This window comes from Sipha flava, unplaced genomic scaffold, assembly GCF_003268045.1.
Source record: "Sipha flava isolate LNK unplaced genomic scaffold, YSA_version1 240_pilon_pilon, whole genome shotgun sequence".
NCBI lineage: Eukaryota > Metazoa > Arthropoda > Insecta > Hemiptera > Aphididae > Sipha > Sipha flava.
This window is the reverse complement of record NW_020272885.1, coordinates 203,993-230,509: the sequence shown is the minus strand read 5'-3', so window position 1 is coordinate 230,509 and position 26,517 is coordinate 203,993. Positions and strand designations below refer to the sequence as shown.

The 26,517-nt window shown below is 24.3% G+C and overlaps 1 protein-coding gene across 2 annotated transcripts; it reads right to left on the bottom strand.

The window, feature by feature from the left end:
* Positions 1-24,752, bottom strand: LOC112684087 (syntaxin-1A). Of its 2 annotated transcripts, none has more exons than XM_025555403.1 (9): positions 24,461-24,752; positions 23,051-23,155; positions 16,328-16,427; positions 3,052-3,126; positions 2,793-2,975; positions 2,518-2,591; positions 2,323-2,460; positions 1,220-1,330; positions 1-102 (listed from the first exon to the last, which is right to left on the bottom strand). In XM_025555403.1, the coding sequence occupies exons 1-9, from the start codon at positions 24,491-24,493 to the stop codon at positions 16-18; spliced, it is 906 nt and encodes a 301-aa protein (XP_025411188.1). In that variant the 5' UTR covers positions 24,494-24,752; the 3' UTR covers positions 1-15. The 2 variants fall into 2 exon arrangements, with proteins under 2 accessions (XP_025411188.1, XP_025411189.1); XM_025555404.1 differs by lacking the exon at positions 1,220-1,330 and adding an exon at positions 641-751.
* Between the last annotated feature and the right edge of the window lie 1,765 nt (positions 24,753-26,517).

Sequence of the window (26,517 nt, the reverse complement as noted above, 5' to 3'; positions counted from 1 at the left end):
ACGTAGATTTAAATATTAAGGGAACTTGGGAAGGAAACTCATCACAAATCCGCCGAGAAGAACAATGAGAATTGTCAAGCATATCAAGATCATAATTTTCTTCTAATATATTAAAAACAATAATTAAGTATTAGTATCAATATAAATTAATTAATTTTTTCTTTTTTTAATTATTTAAAACATAAATGGGAAAGCTGATAAATAGCATAAGCAAAAAAAAAAAAAGTGTTTAAAAATAAAAATAATAAAACAGTGCATTTAACTATAATTTGTTAAATATGATAAATACGTGACTAATAAAAAGCAAAAATAATATTAACCATAATTTTTATCCTAAAAAATGTAAATTCAAATTAGATAATTAATAATAGAATGGACACAAATGAACTTGCCTTTCTTTTTATTACATTGTATCCTGAAGTGGCAATATTTTGATTAAAAATATATTTATACAAAAAAAAAAAAAAGGTTCCCATTTGTTTATCTTTCATCTATACTTTTTTATAAATAAAAAAGTATACACGAATTAAAGTGTATATGTTTAATTATTTTATTATTAATTTATTATGTTATAATTTTTGAATAATCGCTATTATTACTATATTAAGTTGAAAAAAATATTCAATTTGTATAAACTTACTTTTTGTGATTCTTTATGATACTCATCAGCATCATGTAGCTCTTTTTTTCCATCAGCTACTTTTTCAACAGTGAATGATACATGATATTCTATTCTATCAATAAGTTCACCCTAAATGTTTTTTTTTTTTTTTTTTTTTGGACGATTTCAAATGGAGCAAGATTGGAATAAATGTGGAATTTTAATATGAAAAACCCAAAATTATTCACACAAAAACAGAAAAATCAAAATTAAGCGAAATATTTTAAAAAGGAAAAAACAAAACAAAATAATGTTTATTAATAATAAAAATACAAATAAATTGATTTCCAAATCAATAAAAATATAAAATTATCATTATACATTGATTTGCAATTATGACCATGTCAATATTTGTATTTATAAAATACTTAAATTAATTTAAAAATAATAGTTATATGGAAATCAATTTTTTTTTACAAACTAAAAACTAATATTTTTTACTTAATTTCTCTAACTAAAAAACCAATGTTTAATAAAACATATGAACCTACAAAAACAAATAAATGCATACAGCAAAGCGAGTGGGACCATTGTAAACTTCTACGCCTTTTGACTTACTCTTCTCGCTTTGCTTTGATATTTTAATGCTTTCTTAGTATCTTGAGTGGCCGTCTGTACATAATCCACGGCATGTTCAACATGATATTCAATTCGATCAATCATTTCGCCCTAGTTTTGTTTTTCATTTTTAAATTATTATAACTAACTTTATTTCATAATTTCTAGACATATAACAAAAAATTACTTCATAGATATTAAAAAAAACTTGTTTAATTACTTTAAATAATAGATTATATTTCTTTTTATATATTAGGTAATTATAAGATAAATGAACAATCCAATAATACTTAAAAGTATTTTCGATCATGCTTGTCAACTATGTGTATGTAATTAATTTGTTTTTAATATTAAAATTTGAGAGTTAATGAAATATGTAGAGAAAAAACATATCAAGTTACCTTACTTTTGATAATGATTCAACTTAAAATTTAAATATTTCCATAACAAGACAAAGTCTAATATTATAATTTATTTTTTAAAAATAAATTATTATTTATTACTTTTGGTCAATTATGTTGAGAGAAATACAGTTTAGTATAAATTTAAAAAAAAAATTCAATATTAATCATTTACAAAAAAATATATTAATTTGAAAATTATTTACATAAAACAGATTAAATTTACATGTTAATAGTAAAATTATTTTAAGTCTTGCAAGTTTATTTAACTCTAATTAAAAAAAATTTTTATTTTAAGAAATTATAATTTCTTTAGTTCAGATTGGTTTAATTGTGTTGGTTTGGTAATTTAATGATATCGTACATTTATAAACTGAATATTTAATTAGAATTATATTCTTATCAACATTTTTACTTTATTTATTTTTATTAAAGATTTATTTTTTAAATTATACTAATAATTTTATTATATAATATATATATACATATAAGTTTATGTCTGTAATATATATAAGAAGTACAATTATGGTATATTTTTCTAAAACTAGTGAGAAAGTCCAAAAGTAAAATTTCTGTCATTATTTTCAACCTATAGGAAAACCAGAAAACTATTTATAAACCAAATTTATGAGCCCACTATGAACCACTTCCTTCCTTCACTCAGAATCTAAATATTATTTGTAAAATATTTAAAATATATACCTGATTTTCTACCAACATGGCCATGTCCATGAACATATCATGGAGTTCTCGGATAGAATTCTCTAATTTTATTATGTCTGCATGTCTGGCTTCAATATCAGCTAATGTCTGTCTAGCTTGTTGTGTTTCCATAATTATCTAGTATTTAAATTATATTAAAAAAAACTATTAATATTAATTTATTTCTATAATTACTCCTTGTGTGAACACAGCTGGGTTCCCTTGTTCTAACATTTCTTCAAGTTCGTCATTAGTAGTTGTTCTTCCCGCTATAATTTAATAATACTTAATTAGCAAAAATAAAACAAAATAAAATAAATTAGAAAAAATAATACATTTTAAATTATTACCTATTTGTTAAAAATAATAGATCTATTATTTAATCATTAATCTCAAACAATTTATTTTTGGGTAAATGTGATCAAGTTTCCTGTTTAGAATTTAGTATAAAATAGTCACTAAATTCTTACTTATTTCTAATTGCCGCTGAATTCGGCCTTTACAACGTTCTCTATAATCTGTCTGTGTACGGTTATATTCGGTCATAACTTCAACAAATTTACGTGATAATGTTGAATGTTGTGTTTTGCGTATTCTTAAATCTGCTGACGATTTGTTCGATTGCTCTTCTGCTTCTATATTCTGTTCAATTTCTAAATAAAATAAAATTTTATTTTTATTCACTTATTTCAAAATAATATAAATTGATTGATTAAAATATCAAATAACCTTTGAGTTTGGCACGAACTCTATTAGCAGTTTTTTTTATATCCACCATAAGATCTTCCAATTCTTGTTTTACCTCTAATAACAAAATATTAATTTATTAATAAACATGTTATATTGTATATTATAACTTTAAAATAGTATTTCATGGAAATATAAGCAATTCTACATATATAAAATTTTTTTCTGTTTTAGATAAAAATCATAATTTTCATAATTAACATTTTTAAATTTCTAGTACATATATAAATTATTTATTATTAATAATTATTTATTTTATAATTTAAAATTATATTCATTTTTATGATTTTATAAAGTATTAGATAGTGTGTTATTTTAAAATAAAAAAGTAGTCTGTCATTTAATTATATTCTAAAATTATTTTAAATAGAGCTCCCTTATAAACTAAAAATTATATTGAACTTCTTTACATCCCTCTTTATACATAGATTTTCAATTTTAATAGTTATCAATTAGAGGGCTATAGAATTTATATAATTTATCTATCATTTTAAGAAGTACTATTAAAACTATTTTTTTTTAACTTATAAAATATTTAAAACAGAGCTAACATATAAATTAGTTGGCAACAGATTTTTCATTGGATAATTTTGCATATTTTGCCCAGTTTTTGGCAAATTACATATTAGATAGATTTTTGAATTTTAATAGTTATTTCGAATATATTTACTACTTATTTTTATATTTTGTTTTATGTGAAATGAATTCATTCTAAAGGTTAACAATTTTTTTTTATTACATTTTTTATAATACTAAACCTTATTTCATTGTAAAAGGAAAAAATCAAAAAAAAAAAAGAATTTGATCATACAGAGTAATATTATAATTTTAAACTTATTAGAGTTTTATTGCCAAAACTAACTGAATAAAAAATTATATTCATTTAAAATTTAAAAAATCATATTAAATTAATTTTTTTAATTTTCTATTATAAAAAAATGTAGTTGCATATTTTAATTATTTTAAGTGCATATGAGATGCATATTTCCTACAGTTTGTGTAGAATATATCCCCTGAACCTTAGTTATTAATAACAAACTATATTTTAAATTAATTGTGATGAAAAATTAATTATTTTTTTTAGTACAGTAATTTAATTTTCATTATTTATAAATTTAAAGTTATTTAAGAAATGAATCAAAATATTGGTTATAGTTTGCATATTACAACAGTACAATTTATTGCTACAATACTCACAAGAATATATTTAACTCCACTTTAAATATTTTTTTTATCAATTAAATATTCAATAAAGAAGTCAATTATATATATATATATATACAATTATATATATACATTTTAAAAGAAAGCTGTAAATTATAAAATTATCTCCATTTATTATTCTTAGAATGCTATGATAATCACTTTCAAATATAATAATACACTCTTCTCAATAGCTTCCCTATGTTCGAACACCCTTTACATAAAAAGTAAATCTTTTCTTGCTTTAAGTGATATAGTGAAGATGATTTTAAAAACATAAAGTCAACATTTTTCAAGATCAATGTCAAGCAAAAAATGAGAGTAGGACACCAGACACACCATTATGAGTTTTGACATCAGCATTTAACTCTTTTAATCAAACCTCTATATCATAAATCACAATCTCATAATGTAACCCATTCAAAGTTATAAATTTTGTTATTACGCATACCTAACCTAATAAACATGCTGCCTAATATAATCAATAATTGTATGACATAACTATAATAGAATAAAATGGAGTTACTTTCAAAACACAGACAGGTGTTAAAAAAGAACTACACACTAAAGTCGATTCAAAGTGGATCCGGCATTAGTTAAAAAAAAAAAAAAAACACTAATATTAAGGATCAACCTGATTAAAATATTACAAAAATTTTACTTGTACATTTTGTGCCTGAATTAAAAAAAAAATTTGAATCACCTCCTCCTAAAAGAAAATCCAAGGTTAGGTTAAGTCTAAGGTCCTGTCAATCAGAAATCGGAAAATTTAAGCGAATCATTTTGAAAACTGCACTAAAGTGTAATGCTGGTTATTTATTTTTACTTTTTCACTTTTCTGTTTTCATATTATAAAATGTCAAGCAGTTCTTCCGACGAAGAAGAAGAATTGCTTCTTCAACTTGCTTTAAGTCAGGCAAGAAGAAAAAAAAGAAAATGGCTTTTAACAACATCTTTATAATCTGGTTATCATACAAATAAATGCATTCTCACACAAGATCAATCAATCATTCGGTTTCATCAACTATCGTTCTTTTTCGGTGCTCAGTTTTAAATGAAGTACTTCATTTCAATTTATAGCTTAAACACAATATTATATATTTTCTTTATTACTTGTATCAAAATAAGTTATTTTGATGTTGTTATTAATATCATTGATAGTTTCTAGAATTTACTATTAGTTTAATTGAAGTTTTTTAAGAATTTTGATTCTAATAATATTATACTTAACTACAGTGGCGGCGTGACGGCAGATTTTTGAGTCCCTGGACTCAAGTCAGTGGGTAGGTAAGTGGGTGGATATTGACAATTGGGTATCGAGTGGGTATTCGTAAATATGTATTTGAGAAAAGGGAGCTTTTTTTACAAGCTAACATTAAATTTTTTTTAGGTGAGTGGGTGGGCAAAATCCTAACAGGACTCATGAAGTAAAATATTTCGCGCCGCCACTGTTTGACTAGTTAGTATAGTAAAATTATTAAAATATTATTAGTTATTATTATTATAATGTATAATGTTTTTATTATATTATCTATATATAATATAATTTATATTTAAAATATAATATATTGTTTTTATTATGTATAATGTAGGTATACATTTTATTCGAGTCCACCGCGAACTTTGTGAAAAAATTCAACCAGTTTGTCTGCCGCGGTAGGCCGCCGTCTGTTAAACTAACTAGCATGATGTATTTAAATAGTGTACACGCCCGCAGCAGACTAGCGGCCTGGCCGCACGAACAGTCCACTTTCTGTTTGACCGGACCTTAAATACGCCCCTGCCAAGGAATAAAACACGATTTTTTGAGAGGTTAATGTTAAACTATTTATTTTAATTTTAAGTACTAATTATTTATTTAGTCATGTGTACTATGACTGTAAGGCTGATAACACACTAGCGTTATTTTACTGCGCGTTTTGTTAAAGTACATTAAAATGAATAGAACACAACACACGAATGTCACGCAGTAAAATTATGGCGCGATATTTCTAAAACTGTCGCGTGCACCTTGACTATACCCAGTGCCATATTTAGTAATTTTGCGCCCCGGCCAAAAAAAAATAAAAAAATTGATGCCCCTCTAAGGGGCCTATCCACGGAAAATATTGGAGCTGGATCATCATAAACCGTTTAGATATTCTAAAATCAATGCAATTTTTGTGTAGTAGGCACGCCACCGCACGCGATAACATAATACGCCGAATTATTATAAATAACTTATGTTTATTGACATTATCACAACAAATTTGGGAACTAATATTTTATATATATATATTAATAAATGAAATACATTAACATTAATTTATAATACTGTTAAAAAAAAATTATAATTTCAATATAATTTTAAAAGTTCAATAATTCACAATTGAGAAAATTTCCGACCACAAAATTTTGGCGCCCTCAAAAAACTGGCATCCGGGGCAGTTGTAGTCAGGGCCCCCCCCCCTTAAATGCGGCTCTGACTATACCGTACGATAGGTATTTCCTGTTAATATGCACTGAATTAAATGACTGGCCTCACATTGGCCGTAATAATCGCGCGACAGTCAGACAGTTTGTTATTTATCGTTGATAATAGTAATCGTGTTTGTGCTACTAGTCAAATTGCAATGTCAATCAATTTCAAAATGTTCTCAATGGATGAAAAAAAATGTATATTCTTGAAGAAGATATTTCGAACGTTAATCTTTTGATAACATCAGTAGAAGAGAGGCCGTTATTATGGGACAAGACGTTAGTAGATTCATACTCGGACTGAAATGCTGGGGAGACATATTTTGTATAATGAAACCGGGATTTGAAGAGCTGAATATAAAGGATCAAAAAATTATAGGTAAATTAAAAAAAATTGACGAAAAATAGTTTGTTGCCAGCCTAAATGTAATTGTAATAAATATATAATATAATAATAATAGTATAATATTAATAATAATTTAATTATAAAAAAAAATAAAAATATAAATTAATAATAACAATAATATAATATTGTTGTTAATGTTATGGGGAGTATCTATCTTATGTCCTAATATAATTTTATTACCTTCAAATAATACTTCTAATATTACATTATTTTGAATTTCTTGGATTTTTTTTTTTTTTTGTATAATTCTCTACACATTTTAAATCCTATTAATATAAAATATCAATATTTTATTTAATGGTTTTAAATTTTAAACTTAATCAGTGTTGCCAACCGTACGAAAGAAATAATTAATTTGATATTATACGAGGGTCTGAACAAATTTTACAACTTCTATCTAAATACGATGAGCTTCATATAATATGTCGAGTCAATTTATGCCCAGAATGTGAACAGAAAAAATAAGGAATATTTAAAACTGCACATAACTTTCAAATTTTTACTTTTATTATTATTATTTTTTTCAGCATTTGTAGTATTGCATGCTTAATAAAAAAATTCAACTGTAGAATTTGAAAATATAAATTTTAAGTGGCATTTTTAGAAATATTATTTTTACCTAATTTGATGGTTTGCAGTAAAAACGTCATTTAAAGATCTTTAAGTGTATTAATAGATGATATTACGAATAAAAAAATGCTACATTTTCAATTTTTTTTATTTTTAATTGCGTCTGGTAGACCCCTCCTCCAGGAAAATGTTATCACCTCACCAGTTAAGGGTTAAAAAAATAATGCTTATTCTCAGAATCACTGAACACTACTACAGGCGAGGAAGATGTTTTTGAACAGTGAAAACATTTTTCGATGAAAACGAGCTGCAGTGGTCAAAGTTAATAGGTGTCTGTACAGATGGAGCACCAGCCATGTTGGGCATTCATTCTGATTTCCAAACATTAATGAAAGAATTTGCTCCGTTTGCATTATCCACCGTTATACTTTGGCAGTTCAAACTCTTCCACCTGATTTATTGGACACATTTACTCATGTAGTGAAAATTGTTAACTACATCCGAAGCAGTGCAACAAAAACAAGAGTTTTTAAGGACTTATGTAATGAACTGAGAGGAGAATTCGACGTCTTGTTCCACACAAGGGTGCGTTGGTTGTCGTGACGCACCGAGTGCTTGAACTTCGAAAGGAAATTGCTTTGTTTCTAGAAAAGAAAAAATCAGGGAAGGTAAAGAAGAGTTTCACGCCCAAATAACAGATAATGTATTTATTTCTAAACTAACATATCTTGCGGATTTCTTCGGATAAATAAATACATTTAACCTCAGTTTTCAAGGAAATATGACGAATATTTTAACTGCTCAAGATAAGGTTGGCAGTTTTCTTCGTAAATTACAACTTTACCAAGGCAGAACTGAAGTCGAGGACTTTTCAATGTTCCCAGAACTAACAATGGTGCTTGACGAAAGAAATGAAAAATGCTCATTCACAGACCTAATAGCTCTTCACTTGTTACCAGTAGTAAATAGATTCAATCGGTAAATATTTTCTAGATTTGAAAAATCCTCAAGTAAATGCTTGATTGGTAAGACCCTTTTCAGTGAACGAAAATGTATTTCCAAATATTGAAATTTATGTCAAATTACAGTTTTTACGACTTCTTGAAAACAACACACAGAAAATAGATTTTGAAAACGCACAACTAGCAACATTTTGGCGAAAAATTGGTGGTGAGTATCCATTATCAGAAAAAGCCTTGAAAATACTGATCCTTTTTTTTACAATGTATAGGTGCGAAAGTGGATTTTCAACAATGGTAAGAATGAAACCAAAAGAAAAACACCTATTGAACTTGGAACACGACATAAGATGTGCATTGACTGAAACTGAACAAAATATTAAACAAATTGTTAGAAAAAAGCAATATGAACTGTCTCATTAAAGTTCATTACCGTTATTCATTGGTTATAATAAACTCTTGTTTTCTTTGTTTGAAAAATTAAAATAAATTATAATTATAATCATAATATATATTTTGCTTTGGTTATTTTTTACTTAACTTTTTTTTGGGAGGGAGGGGTATTTGTTAATATCTAACCTGACTTATGAGTAATAGTTTCAAAAAGGTTGTTGGGAACCACTGTACTAAATTATATATAAATTAATTAATTTTAAATAAAATAATTATATACTAATAAAAACAAACTGAACTTAGTATAAAAAATATTTCACTATTTTAAATTAATGAAATTAGTATTTCAATGTAAATAAAAATTATAAGTTAAAAAAAGCAGAGAGTTGTGGTATATTCCAATGATATTTATTTACACTATACTAATATTTACATACGCCTTAATTTACAATTATTAAAATCAATGCATTAAACAAAATAAAATATTTCATAAGTAACCAAAAACTGGAAAAATGTATACAGGTGAAGTTGATCGGTAAAGAAATTGTATTTAAACTATATATAGAAATGTAAAAAATAAAAAAATGTTAGTTTCTTCATTCTTTTTTTAAATTTCAATTAATTACAATTAAATTGAATTTGGATTTAAGACCGTCTATACAATCAAAATTACTTTAAAAAAAAAAAAAAAACCAATCCAAATCCGGTACAAAAAATTGATGATATCATTAAATGATATACAATATGCACAATATAATGTGTTTCTTAAATTTTAAGAAAAACATATTTTCCATATACATTATGAAAAATAAAAATTTTGATATTGTTTTAAAAATTATTATGGTATCCCCCATAGGCGTTCGCACGGGGAGAGCCGGGTATGCTCGGGCACCCCCGAAATGTTGTTAATAGGACCCTAAGATAAGTATTTATAATACAGTCTAAGAGTAACGGGCCCAACTGATGCTGCTCAAATTGAATGTAATATACATTAAAATATCTAGTAAAAGATAAATTATGTTTCGTAATGGAGAAACTAAAATTAAATTTTCTAAATTTTCATGAGAAAACTTCTTTTGACGATACAACAGCCAACAGTTGACTACTAAAGTAGAAATAATAAATAATTGTAGCTATCTGAGAAAAATATACAAGATACAAGGAAAACATATTGATTGAAGCTAATATATATTATCAAATAGAAAATTAACGTTACGTTTATTTAATTATTAATTAAATGTACATACATATTTTGTTAAGATAGAGCCCGAAATTATTGCAGGTCTGCGCACGCCTGTGGTACCCCTAAAGCAGGGGTGGTGAACTTATGGCACGTGTGCTAAAGGTGACCAACTTTCAATAGCACGCGAAAAAGTAAAATTATTAAAAATTGTACACAAAAATAAATTATGCTAATTATACAATTTTAGTTATAAGAAATACCAAGAACTAAATTATATAAATTTTAAAAATGATAATATTCTTTATACTTTCAATTTTTTCGTCAACGTATGATTAAAAAAGTTTATTCTTTACAATGAATATAATTAAATCAAAGGAAAGAAATGGTTTGATCAATGAAACAACTGCTATTTGTGTTTCCCTAAAAATGACAAAGTACACTCCTGACATCAAAATGTTATCTGCTAAAGAACAGCTTAAAATAATTATATATATATAACACCAAATTTAATGATATTTAATAAAACATCATTTATAAAATTACAAAAATTATGTGCCTACTTAATGAGAAAAATCTATAATTCTATTTTTATCATTAGAAAATATTATTTCTTTTAGACACGAGAACGATTTTCAAAACTTTGATTGGAAAAATTTGGCATTTGACCCAAAAAAGGATCGTCACCCCTGTCAAATACAGTAGAACCCCTCTCGTTCACCAGCGGTTAGTCCACCGGTTGACCCGACCACTGTATTATCGATATGAATATGGATTTTCCAATTTATAATATGTGGCTAGATATATTTATAAAATGAATATCCCTTTTACTATTTATCTATTTCTTATTTATTTTATTATTTAATTATTTATTTAATTTAATATATGTATGTAATTAAAAAAAATATTTAAAATAATTTAATAAAAAAAATTTGGTAACATTTTGTCTTCAAATGTTTCTTTATATTCTGATAATCCGACCACACTCCCAGTCCCGATGGTGACGGATTAGAGGGGTTCTACTGTAGCTTATTTAATTACAGGATCATCCGGCCTAGATGTTTAGTGTTAATGCATAAATGAAGTTATTTTAATTTAAGTCGCGTACTTTTTGAACTTTTATATTATAAGAACCACTTGTTGAAAATGATATGTACATTTTAAGATACTTTGATAAAATTCAAACGACTTAGTCAAACTGACAAGCATTTTTGTTGTATTATACAATGATAATAAATACTAACTTATTATCTACTTTATCTTAGAAATATTTGTGTAACTTGCCGAATTCTATGCACTAGTTTCGTATTTGACAGCTTATGTAAACATTAATAAATCTTATACTAGCATCAAGCTGTGTAATTCAGCAAATTACAAAATAATTTGATCGAATTTTTTGATAGTAAATTAGAAAAAAACATATTTTAATATTAAAGTACAACATTTATAGATCATTTTCTTTTTAAATACAATATTTACAATTTTTAAAAAATAATCTCAACTTTATCCATTTAAATTAAATATTACCGACAGTTTTTGATTAATTTTTTAAAAACCGATATATTTTAAAAGTATCACTGAATATGATAACTCCTCGAAGTTCTAAGTGCGTTATACGTGCATTAAATTATTATGTTTCACTTAAAAACAGATCAATTTAACGTATTTAAACATCAAATCAAAGGAAAATATAGCAAAGTAATTAATTTTAGTTGTCTTTCAGCGTTGCAATTAAGCTGCGTCTAACGTCACTAATTCCTGGATACGTGATCAACCAAGAATTTATCAACCAAGTTCTGCTATATTATACTTTACATGTTCCAGATAACCGAACAACTAACTAAACACCTACACCATTATAGGTCCACTGGATCCTCTATAGTCCCCCTAATGCACCTAACAGTTAGAGCTACCTGAAGTTAAAATAAACCACATATATGACGTTAATTTTCTCAAAAATCAAAATGTAACCAGGTGAATATATTTTAAGATGAGTTGCGCAAAAGGGTTACAATTCTTTCCTAATCTAATATTTAATGACTATCAAAATTAGAGTGTTGGTTTTTTTTTTTTGATGGATCAGCCAGAATGGTTAATCGTTTCGCCTAGAACGATAAGAACGATAGGAAATTATAGAAGTTGTTTATTTATTGGGTTCAAGTAGGCTTACATTTGATATTATGGCACCAATATCATTTACTGTGAGCGACTTTCGATCTCAAGGATGCTAAGTGACTAATATTCAAAATTAAATTCTATTGGTACAATATGATATATACGTATAACTTTAATTGTTATAAAATAAAATAAAATGTCTTGTTTTCTTTTTAAACATTAAAGAACTATATTTAATCTAACCTTAATATGTTAAACGAAATACTTTAACTAGATATAGTATTTAATTCGAATTAAATTTAATAAAATTAATTTATAAAATAATCAAACTAGAAAACATAATAGTTCTTTAATTTCAAAATTGACAAATAAAACGGATTTATCAATTGTTTGTGGTTTTAAAATATTAAATTGTAAAACATTATATCTTAATAGATATTGAACTATTAAATACCTCTGAAATGTGTAATAATTATAAATATGTATATTATATGGGTTAGACAAAAACGTCATACACAAAATATCTTATTTTTCATTTTTAATTGAATTATAAACACAAAATGACGTGGTTTTGGTTTATTTTTATATAATTTACTAAAGCCGTTTATACAAATACATATTTAATCCAAATATTGTTTTAATATGATTTTATTATGAACCGGTACACTATCTTAATAAAAGAACATAATAAAAAATGAAATCTATTTCCAAATATTATGTCCGGAATTAAATTAAAAAATGTAAATTATCCAAAGGTTAAGAAGAATGGACAGAAACCTTATAGTTGAATAACTATGATATAAATGTATGTATAAAGTATTAAGTAAAAAGTATTAGATTAACAATACTCAAATACAAGAAAAAATGATAAAATGTAGTGACCTTTTTATTTTTATTAGAAATTACTATAACTCAGTGAATTTTAGGTTAAGGATCATGGTTTATAATTAATAATTATTCCAAAAAAATTGAAAAATTCTAATTTGATGATTAAAATAACTATTGCTATTTAAAGAAACACGACTTGTACATAACATCATTGATTATATAATAGACTATTATATAATCAATTATAACGTGTACACTCATAATAATAATAATAGTGGACATTTTGAAATAATTTTAACTCTTTATTATGATACCTCCTATGACTTAATAAGTCTTATTATAAACTCTAAAGCTTTTTTCAATATCGTCATCCAACTGAGATATATTTAATATTACAAGAATTGTGTTAATACTTTTTATGTTTAGATTTATATCACTTTAATATATTAAAATGAACAAATTATAAATTGGATATAACACTGCATTGTAGAGTTAAAAAAAAAATTTCATACATTTATTTTATTTTTATATTAAAAATAATTTTAGAATATATTAATTTTTTAGAATTCACCAAATTATAGTAAATTATAAAAAAATATACCTAAACCACATAATTCTATGTTCAGAATTCAATTAAAAATTACATACAAGAAAAATAAAATATATTGTTAGGTACATAAACAACACAAGTATTATAACAAAATAAACAGTAAAGATTAGAATAATATAATTATTTATTATTATTAAAAGTCTTCAACTATACTTCCAATTTTTAATTTTAATAAAAATAGGAAGCAATGAAATTTAAAAACTATTTATTTATTCTTTTTGAAATATTTTTAAATTTATTTAAGTCAGACAATCATGCTAACATTATTTACAACAAATATGATTACAATAATAATACGATCGCCTTTTTCAACTATTTAAAAATGTGTTTTAATTGAAAAATTAACTTTTTATTCTAAAAAAATAATAAAGCTTTAATTTTTTTTTCAATTATCATCATTTAATTTTTTACACTACATGATAGAAGACACAATACAAAATATGTAAGCCCAGACAAATATGCATGACATATATGACCAATGCAAGTAAAAAATATAACATAAAATTAGAAAAAAACATAAGGCAGTTTTAACCTCATATATACTTTTAGTAGTCAATGAATGGAGAATAATTATGTTCTATTAAGAAATTTAAAAAATTTGAATTACAGATTTGTTATTTAGTTAAAATCTATTATGAGGTCTAACAAATTGATTATAATAAAAGTAGTAATTTAAATCTCAATGTTTATTTACCATTTTTTAATAATATTAATTGTAATCGTTTGTTACATAAAACAATGTATTCTCTTTAAAAAATGTATATTAAATATTTTTTATTGATCATTAGCCATACTCTTAAATGCGTAATATGTAAATAAATAAGCACATGAAAATAATAAAAATATTTGAGAAACCAATATTTAATGTATTACCTAGTTGCTCAAAAAATATTATTATTTTTATTTTCTCAATATTTTTTCTTAACATAAAAAACAATTGAAAATTGTTGGAAATTATTTGAAGCCTCTAGAGATTTTGATAACCTAGGCAGGGTGACTGTTAGCTCATGACCGTCTCAAGAGAAAAAATTGTCCCCACCTTAACTGATTAAGCTAATGTTTTAGAAATAACTTTTGAAATAGAAAAGTTCAATTTTATATCTTGAAAAAAAAACAAATATCAAAAATTATAACTAATAAGTAATAAGTTTTAACGATCTACAACTATGATTTAATTATGATAATAAGAAATAATTCTGTATAAAAAAATATTCATTAACCAATTCTTAGTTAAATCATACATCATATGAATAATATTAAATATTATTATAGTACTATCATATATTATCTAAAGAAAAAATATATATATCGATAGAAGAAAACTAATTTATGAATTCAACTAAACTAAACATAAGAAAAGCAAAACAGTAGAATTTAAATTATATTACATTAAATAATCAATAAACCTTTAAGCACAGTGATTTTCAATATTTATTAAGTTGTAGGCTCTTTAAAAGCAAAATATTTTTTAACGCTTCCTAAGAAAAACTAAAAAATTAAAATGGTATGCTTAAAAAGCATATAGTTGAAAATAATTACATAGGAATATAGATATATATTTACATAATATATATCATACTCAACACCATCCAAATGCCAAATACAAGTTAACCCCTTCCACTCAGAACCTCTTCATTACCTACCAGGGGGCCATATCACCCATGTTGAGAATCAGTGCTCAAGCAGGACAGATTAATGTGCAGGAAATTATAATTATAAGACATTAAGTGTTATAAAATATACATAAATTAATAAAATGAATTTGTGGATTTATAAAAAACTTAGAAACATTAATATCTACCATAACAAACATCTACTATACTTATGACATATCTTAAGTGTATGACTTTTTGAGAAGAAGAATCAAATACATTCTTCTTTTTTTTAACATTAAAATGTTTGATTTTTTAAATTTATAATCTAAAAGAGAAAGAAGAATAGTGAAAAGAAACTAAGAAATTTAAATTATTTTTATACTTCACGTTTTAAGAGTTAATAAAATATAGAATAATAAAGTTTCTTATGAAAATATGCAACTATATTATTACAAACAAATAATACTCTATAAACAAAATAAATGTGAAATAAACCCTTTACATATTGAAAAGAAAAAATAGGAAAAAATTCTAAAAATAAATAGACTTTTTATTTAGTTTATATATATAAATATACACCAAGAAAAGGATATTGATTCTAATTTGTTGTGCATGTAACATAATAGTAATATCATAAAATACATACTTTATTCAATAATAGGTAATATATCAAAATAGTTTTATTTTTAAATTTGAAATATATATATAATTTAATAGTTTATGCTTCTTCATATACCTAGATAACTTTATTCATAATATTTATTTTTTTTTGTTTAAATACCAACTACATCAGCTGCTAAATACAGGTATATTGATTATTATTTAAAACATTTCATGTGACTTAAAGAGTTTGTTTTTAATAAATACTTAAAACTATCAAATTATTGTTATATATACATCATCAAAATTAATAATAATTTATTTCAAATAAAACTTTATTACTTTCATCAGTCTGTGGAGCAGATAAAATTGCACTGTGTTTTTTCTTCACTTCTTCCACATTAGCTTGAATCTTATCTATCATCCCTCTGATGCCTTCCACCTTAAATATACACATAATTTATAACATTTTAACACATTATAAATATAATTATAAACTGCATAAGATATACTACATATTACCTCAAATTTAAAATTGGATAATAGGGGTTTGTAAATTGATTTCATTATGATTTGTTAATTTAGGTTAGTCGAAATTTATTTTATAGCAACAAAAATGAACATTATCTTTAAAAATAAATTATGAACTAATGCAATTATCTATACTCATTTAAAATGAAAGTGTCATTATAGAGGACATGTCTCACTTATCTAAATAGGTTTGTTTATTTATCTATTATGTATAATCACTAAGTATATAGAAAACTTAATATAACTTTAGTACATAAAAAACTATACTTTATTAATTAATGAATTCAAATATAATTAGATTAGTAAGTTTAGTAATAACATTTTTTTATTCATACTTAAAATTTTTAATAATTAATTAAATTGAGTACTAAAATATCATATTTTTTTTTTTTTTTAATAAATCAAACATACTATAAAAAATATAGTCAATATAGAAATGTAAATTCTGCAAATATATTTTAATATTAATTTTTCTATTGAATAATATAAATAAACTACCATAAATATAGATAAATATTAAATTGTAACCTTGCATCTTAAAACATAATGGTTGATAAATAAGATAATTTAGATTTTTATAAAAATAATTAAACATATTTTTATAATATAAAATTTTAAGTGATCATAATATATAAGTATAAACAAATATACAATCATACAATAGTATAGTTTCTCAAAATTGTAGTCACAACTTTCAAAATAAGTCAAAAATAAAATCAGTAACTCCACAATCATTCAGTTAAAATTAATAGATATCAATTTTAGCAACTACAAAAATTTTATTATTAGGGCTCAGAACTTAATGCACTTAAAAAATACTATATATGCATGCACTTATGCGCTTAAAAAAGTACAAATATGCTCTAAAAATATGCACTTATATTTTATTTTTGTACACAAAATTTTCATTTGCACAAATATTTTATAAAATTATAAATATAGAAAAAGCAAAGTAATAAAAATAATTTTGATTTAAAAAAAAAAAATAATAATAATAAAATAGCATTAAAAATGTTTCTTGAATAAAATAAAATGCACTAGTAGAATGTTCAATAATCATTATTTCCTAGAAAAATAATTATAGAAAATCATTGTATTTCGATAGCAGCTGCTCCTATTTGATATTTTTATAATATTTTATTTTAGATGAAGCTAGCAGTAATTATAATTTATAAATATATGTATATTATATAAACCAATAGGAGAAAAACATTGTTTTTAATGTCAAATGGAAATTTGAAAAATACAATACAAGAATATTAAGAAAGTTCTCTCAATATGAATGAATTAATTTTTTATTTTTTTGAATTTTCATTCTGAATCTTCAAAAATCATAAAATATGCTCTAAGAAATTGTGAAGTTAAGAAATATGCTATAAAATCTAAAAATCACTAAATATGCAAAAATATGCACTATAAATTTTTGATATGGTTTTCGTAGTGTCTTGGAACGAATTTCTAGCTCACTTAGCAATAAATCCAATCGTGCAAAAAAAACATGCAAATGCAACAACTTCCAAGCCCTAGTTATTATTTATGGAATGAATAACTATGCATAGACATACTTTTATGAATGTAAACATAAACAACTATTACGTTAATTATTATTACAATGCTTATATTTTTTCTAAGTATAGTAATTGCAATAAAAGTTATTGGAGCTATTTATTTTAATACCTATAATCTCATATTAAATATTTTATTGATATAAAAAGAACAATGATACTTTAAGGTATACACAATACAATTTTTCACAAAAATTTACTTTTTTTAGTAGCATTAAATCAGTAGCGTAAATATGATTTCTGAAAGAGGGGGAAAAAAAAATAAAATGACATAGCTAAATGGGAGGGCGAAATTAGAAAAATCCCCCCCTCAAAACTTTTTACTTAGATAGTATCGATAACTGACATTGTACTTTTATTGAAATATGAAATTAAAGTATTATTTTTTTCTTTTATTACACATATTTGATTACTATATAACAGTAATAACTAATATTATAAGTTATAACAATGATATGGTTACCAACTTTATTGTTTAATCAATTTATTATTTTTATTTGCTATTGTGTGTAGTCTGATGCTAGTAGGTTAGAATATATTGTAGATCATGGTTATCAGTGGCGTGGTGAACGACGTTTACCTAATGCTATTGCTTAGCCCTAGAAATGTTCTGGAGGGTACCCCTTGGCTCTTTGAAATTGTACCTTTATTTAGATCCTTACTCTCTGCGGACTGCAGTGGTGGCTAGCTATAAAGTACTATAAATATATAGTGCTACAGTTGTAGTTAGTTTGTCTAAGCTAGAGCAATTGGCATTTGTTGTTAGATTTGTAACTTATAATGGAACTATTCAAGAGCGTTTAGTTACATTAGAAGTAGCTAGAGATGCTTCAAACAAAGGTTTATTTAATTTATTTTCTGATATATTTGCAAAATACCATTAGAATGGAAAAAAAACTCATCGCTCAAGTATATGATGGTGCAAGTACAATTCAAGGGGAATACCAAGATTTTAGATCTCATATTCAATCACAGAATCCACAGGCTGTATATATTTGGTGTTTTGCGTATATATTAAATCTAGTTTTTGATGTTTGTGAGTTTACGTAGATACTAAAATTTTTATTTCTAATATTCAAAATTTGACTACATTCATGTTGGCTAGGAAACGAATAGCAGACTTTGTTGAAGCTCAGCTATTTTTGTACCCAAATATAAGAGTAAAAAGAATGAAAAATTTGTCCATAACTCGTTGGACCTCACACAATCATGCAGTTAATGTAGTTTATCTTAAATACTAGGCTGTTTTAGAAACTTTAGAACACCTTCCTATGTTACCTGATACTAGCACAGAATGTCAAGCAAAGGTCTTTATCCAAACATTGTTTCATTCAAATTTATTGCTATAATGATACTTATGAAAAAAAAATTTGATATTACCAACCCACTCTCAAATTACCTACAATCATCAACCTTGAACTTTGTAGAAGCATTAAATTTAGTTGATAGTGCACAAGATCGAATGAAAAAATTAAGAATTAAAGATATGTTTAAAACATAATGGATAAAGCCAAATAATTTTCTACATTGCATAAATTAGAAGAGACTAGTTTAAAAGAAGAATGATTAAGTAGGAAAACAAAATTGCCTGGTGAAAATTGCAGGGATGAAGCCCTCACTAATGTTATTAACAAATTTAAGATAAATGTATATTTTTATACTCTGGATAAAATAATTGGTACATTAGACAGTAGTTTTCAATCTAGTTGAGGTATATTAACAGATCTCAGTTGACTATCATATGCTCGTATTAAAGATGACGTAAAGGACTCATTTCATCCTCCAAATACATTTTTAGAACTTCATAAATGGCTTCCTGAGATAAATGTGAGCAATTTAAAATCTGAATATTTGGCTTTTGCAGCAAGTTTTTAATCTTTGGAAGTTGGTGTTACTAATCCGGAAATATCTAAAATCTTTGTTCAACAGTCAAACAATATTAATGAGAATGATGAGATTGATAGTGAAAGTGAAGATATAGAAGTTTCTTATACAAATGATAAACAAATTGGTTTTGCTTCTCGAATGGTTCTAATGATTTGTTATAGTTTAATGGCTTTGTTTTCTAATTTATATTTAGCTTTTAAAGCTATGTGTACCATTCCTGCATCTTCTGCTTCTGCTGAACGATTATTTTCTAAGGTAAGAAAGAACTAAATTGTATATATTCAATTATTGTTTGTATCTTTTAAAATTAATGTTAACTGATTGTTAACATTATAATATATGTTATTTTAATTATTGATTGTATATGAATCATAATTATACATATTACACTTTAGTACACAATATTATAGTATTATACCATTATTATTATATTGGTATTTACTAGCTATATATCATTGTATCCAAATAATTCTTAATCATTATATATTTGTTATAATACATATATATTATTACTCAGATACCTAATAGATAATTGTTTTAAGTAATATTTATACTCTTAAAATACTTGATTTTTTTTTTATTTACTCAGGTAAAGATAATAAAGAATATATTAAGAACAACCATTGGTCAAAACAGATTGGAATCATTAATGCTTTTATCTTGCAAAGATATTTCATTTAATTTAGAAAAAGCATTAGATATAATGGGTAAATCTAGAAAATTATATATAGTTTGGTGGGCCATGGGTGAGGAAGGGGTATTGTTGGTATTGTTGGTGGGTCATTGTATAAATAATTTGCTTAAGGTTTGAAAGATGTTCACCACACCACTGATGGTTATAATCATACAATAAAAGTTATAATTAAATCATTTTCTATTTAACGTATTATTTGTACTCAGTACACATCGAGTACAATAAGTAATAATGTAAATTTGACCAAAACTGGATAAACTGATGCTACTCATAGTATCCGAAAATTTTTTAAACACAGACACTTAGTAGAAGCCCATTAGCCTATGTAGTTGAGCTTACATACAAACTGTTATATACATAGTATTCTCTATAAAAATAAGATAAGCTATAATAAAATATAATAATAGAAGTCATTGACATAGGCACAATTTGGGGAGGGGCCTTAGCACCTCCATTTTTTAAATTAGCACCCCCAAATGTGTTCATGTTAATTTACATTTAAATACTCATTACTTATCAAGTATAGAAAAATAGAGTTAGTTCATCCTTTGTCTTTTCGGCTCTCAAACTAGATAATAGTAATAGGTAGGGTTACCATATTTTGAAATCCCTAAACTTAAACCATTATATTGAATAACGCATAAATACTTTCAAAAAATTAAGCATTTTTAGAGTTCTATATTTAAATAGCATTGCAAAATAATTTACAAATCGCCATTTGACAATTTTATCAAATACAAAAAAAATATCTTTGCTAGAGGGTAAAAGTTTCAAGTTTCTAGCCACATTACTTTTGGAATAATGACTAAACAACTAAAATCTGAAAAGTGAAAGTCTCTTTACAGCGTATTTTTACCTTTTTAGGACAGTTTTTTTTCTCGCGCCTAGAAAAACTATTAAGATTTTAAAAAATGACCTATTTAAAGTACCACTGCATGCCAATTTAAAATCTAAAAAGTTCCTAGAAAAAAATTTTAGACCAGTATTTCTATGCGAAAAAGTGTTAAAAAAATAAAATACAAATATCATTATAAAACCATAATATTTTTCGCTTCATTTATAATCAGAAAGTGGCCATGTGATGAAATATTTGTGTTAACAGACTGGTAATTTGTTATATGTACAATAAAAATATAAAATCAAAGCGAACAATTTAAATTTAAAAATATTAAAATATTTACTAAATATTTTAGTAACTGTTGAATTGTAAGGGTTGCGGGTGTATATTACCATTAAGGAACATGAAAAAAATAGAAGGGCTTCAGCACCCTCAGTTTTTTCATTGAATCTACACCCCTGGTAATTAACTATTTCAACCAAAATACCAAATAAACATTATTTTGCTATAAATAAACAAAAATAAAATGATAATGGTTTTCAGTATTGAAAAAATTGTCAAAATTTAATAGCTCGATAAATTCATAATATCACAAAATATTATATTATAGTGCACACTACATAAGGATAAACAAAAAATAATTAAATAATAAAAAAATAATGGGAGGGATAATCTGACCCCCACGTCTCCCTTTGTATACGCCACTGCATTAAATAAACATTGGTGGTTTTAATAACTAAGAAACTAAAAATAAAATATATTTAATTTTATTAAAATTTTATATTTGAAATAATCTAAGGAAATCAAATTTTCAAGAAAATTTGGATTTATAATCTTATAATATATTAGTTAATAGAACTTTGTACATGGTAAAAACTGGTTTATAAAATAATATTGTGCTACAAGACACCTGTTGAAAATACGATCATTGAAATTACTAGCACAAATTACATGACATTTTTAAATAATTTGAAAGAAAAATTAAAATCAATTTTTTGAAATTTTGATAAGTAAACATCAATAACAACCATCTACAGTACTATGAACAATTTCAAGATTACATTTTTTTAAATAAGAATATTCAATTGTACATACAAAAATTCAAAATTGACATAATTTTAATAGTTAAAATATAAAAAGGAACTTAAAATTAAAATATAAAATAAATGTAATTATACATAAAAATATTTTTTTTATTTTTATAAGATAAATCATCTTAACATTAATAATATCTTAATACTCAGAATTCGGTGATAGGTGATATTAATTTATTTGTATTAATTTAAAATATGATTTATAGTAGTATAAATATTTATATATTTATATTATAATAAATTATAATAATATATAATATATAATAATATTTATATTTATACTTTAATTAAATAATTAAATAAATTGAGCATAATTTTTATGTGTATAGAAAATAAAATAAATTACTTTCAAAATATAAATTAATACCTTTTTAGCAAAAAAATTACTAATATTAAATTTCAGTACATAAATAATTTTTTTCAGTATTATATATTTGACAATAAATGAATGTTTACCTCTTCAAAAAATTTATCCATAAATGCAGCTCCCGATCCATCTTGTCGACCATCCATATTGACAGCCACATCATCAGCACCTCCTTCTTCATCATCACTTTGAGCCTATAAGAAATAATTTAATTCTTTAACATTTTTCACATAGTACAAATTATTTAACTTTGTAAGTCCAAAATTAAAATATATTTATAAAATAAAAATTTGAATATGAAATTAATATTTACACATTAATTTCTAAAGGGTAACATGTAATACATAGAATTCAAAATTTATCTATAAAAATAATGAATAAATATACAGGTACATATAAATTATATAATTTGATATTTATAGATAAATTAAATTTTAATTATTCATTCAAAAAATAATATAATAATAATAAATAATATTAGTATTATACACTTATATCCTATTCCAAAATAATAAAAGATATAAATACAAAATAAGAATATTGAGTAGCTACTTTTGATCTAAAATTAAATTAAATTAAATTTAAAATGTATTTTAAACAAATGATTATTAAGAATAATGGTCTACATAATATAAATTTAATCATACACTGAATTTAATTTATTAATATTTATTAAAGAAAAATAATAATAAATAAATATGGTATAATTATAATATAGTTAAATATGCTTTTATTAACATAGTAAATTAATAGCTATAAGCAATGTTAAATTAATGTATTACTCTACAATAGTTATAATAATAATGTTATGTTTCCTATTTTACAATAATAAATGTAGCTATAAGTGTAATATTGAAGTACTATCTATAAATTAATAATTTTATATTCATAACAAACTAAAATATTCTAGTAAAACTTTAAATAAATTATCATTTTGATAATTAGCTCAACAAGTTAAGAAAATATAAAACAATTTTGGAGTTAGTATTAATAATTTATTTATCATTAGTCAAGTTAGATATATTCACAAATATTATTTACTATGTTTAATAGTAACCCAATTAATAATTAAATAGCTTGATAAAATATAAACCACTATTCATCATAGAGATATTGTCGCGTAATTAATACCAATATAAGACAATAAATAATAAAATATAAAAGGATCTTAATTAAAATAAAAGTAAAAAGTATAATCATTTTGAAATTTAAACTAATTAAAATTAAGCCCTCTGTATTAATTGTCACTATCTCTATAAGAAAATTAAATAATATAAAAAATGTATTTATTGAAAAAGCAGTTTTTAATTCAGAACTTCTGCTAGGTTTTAGTTTACCCATTTGATAACCATAAAAGGCAAGTAGAAAAATCACTATTTCAAATTATTTTAATTCAGAAAAATCTTTTACTGGATTAGTTCAGGTATGCAAAGTTAAGCATCTTTTCAGAATGAATTCATAACTGACATAAAAAATAATTTGAAAAAAAAAAATCATACCGCTTTTAAAGCCGCTAGCCTGTCTTTAGTCATTATTTACAGTATGGAGACGCGATACGGATACACAGACTAGCCGAAAACGATTGAATCTCATAAACGCGTCATTTGGCAAAATCAGTGACACAAACACGAGTATATATAAAATAAGCTAACAATTATAAAAAAAAAAAAAACAACTAAGAAAAACGATAAAAATTTACTTCAATATTATACACCGAACGTGTGGAAAACTCGAAAAAGGGACGAGATAAAAATCAATACATACTTCCTAACTACAGCACTGTCAGCGGCAGACCTGCGAGTGAAATATTGCGCGGCTGCGCGCACCGTGGACCAAAAAACGAATCCATACAGTACAGCCAACACAACAATTTTAGCGCCTTTCAATAATATTGATTAACATTTTCAATATTTATTTATTCTTATGTTGAAAATATTAAATTTTAAAATGTATTTAACTATAATATATTTCAGTAGCTCAAAATACTAGTTTATTCTTACAGAGTTAATTTAAATGAATTATAAGTTAAAAAATTTAACATTATAATACATTTAAGAATCCAAACTAACAAATTATACGGGCTTAAAAAATATTTGACTAAGTGCGTATATAATTAAAGAAAACTTTGATAAAAGTCTATTTTATCATTTGTAAAAAACAATTTTTATGTGGTGAAATTAAAAATGGTTGTGTTTAACAATTTTTAATTTGTCCCATCACTCGAAGATTTTTTGTTCAATAACTTGAATATCGAAAATATAATTTTATCTACATTCAAAATGTTTTGGAACAAAAAATTGAACTGGATCTTTGTGCTTACTCATAATAGTCATGATAATTATGAAACTTTTTTTGTTTAATATCATTATATTAATACCAAGAAAGCGGTGGGAAGATATTATAAAAAAGAATATGGAAGAGATGGAAAAGCATTCCAATTGGAGAAATCTAGCCTTGGACAGAAAAGAATGGAAGCTTGTGTGTAAGATAGGATGGTCTTAAAGACCCAATAAAACTAAAAAAAAAAAAGAAGAAAAAGAAAGATCGTTAAATATATATAAGAGTGGTCTTTATTTGTTATGGTATTTTTTTTTATTACAGTAACCCCTTAATTTATTAAGTCATGTACCTAAGTAAATAATTTATGTAAAATTTTTAAGTTCTCCCTCAACCCTTTCTGGTGCCACATTTGGATTGAAATATGGCTAAAAGAGACTAGTTTGTTTTTTTACTTTATTCAAAGTATAGGATTTAGTGTAAACATTTAAAGAGCTTAATGATAGATTTTAATATTTTCTAAAACAAAAAAGCATTCTTATAATACATAAACGTAAATTCTTATAAGTTCATTATTTTGTTAAAAAAATTATAGAGTATCAAAATATTTTATACAGTTTTGAAATTAAATTTTTTCGATTTTGAAATAAATACAACATATGGTTGGATAAATGATAAAAATATTTCTTATAAAAATTATACAAAATTAAATTATCTAAAAATAAGATTAAGGATGAAAACGTCATAAGATAAACTTTAATATAAGTATTGGTTGTATTTACCAGAATTTCATGCAATTCCCAATTAGTCTTGCAGTTCGTTGTTAATTTTTTTTCCCCAAGTTGCATTTTCGCTATCATAAGTTGGTCCACATTTGTCCACCAGATTTAGTTTTCAAAAAATCTGATCCTTCTTTCGTATGTACTGGTGGTGATCCAATCTTCACAGCCACAAGTGAGCGTAGACCTATTATTGTCGTATATAATCTATTTTTGTTTTTTTTTAATATAATTTTGATTTTAAGAACTTACTTAAGGCAAATGCTGTTTTTTCAGTCTTTGTTAACCTCACTCCTATTTCCTTCGACCAATCATTTTAAGTACTCAGCATAGCTCTTAAATATCGAAATTCATTGACAACTTCGAAAGTTAAGGACCCCGTATTAGAGTTCTCTCCATTTCCTAGCACCTCCATTATTTTAGTTTTTTCGGCATTGACTCAATCTTATCTTGCTGCGTGCTTACTCAAGGACTTGGACTGCCTTTTCCGTCTCTTCCAA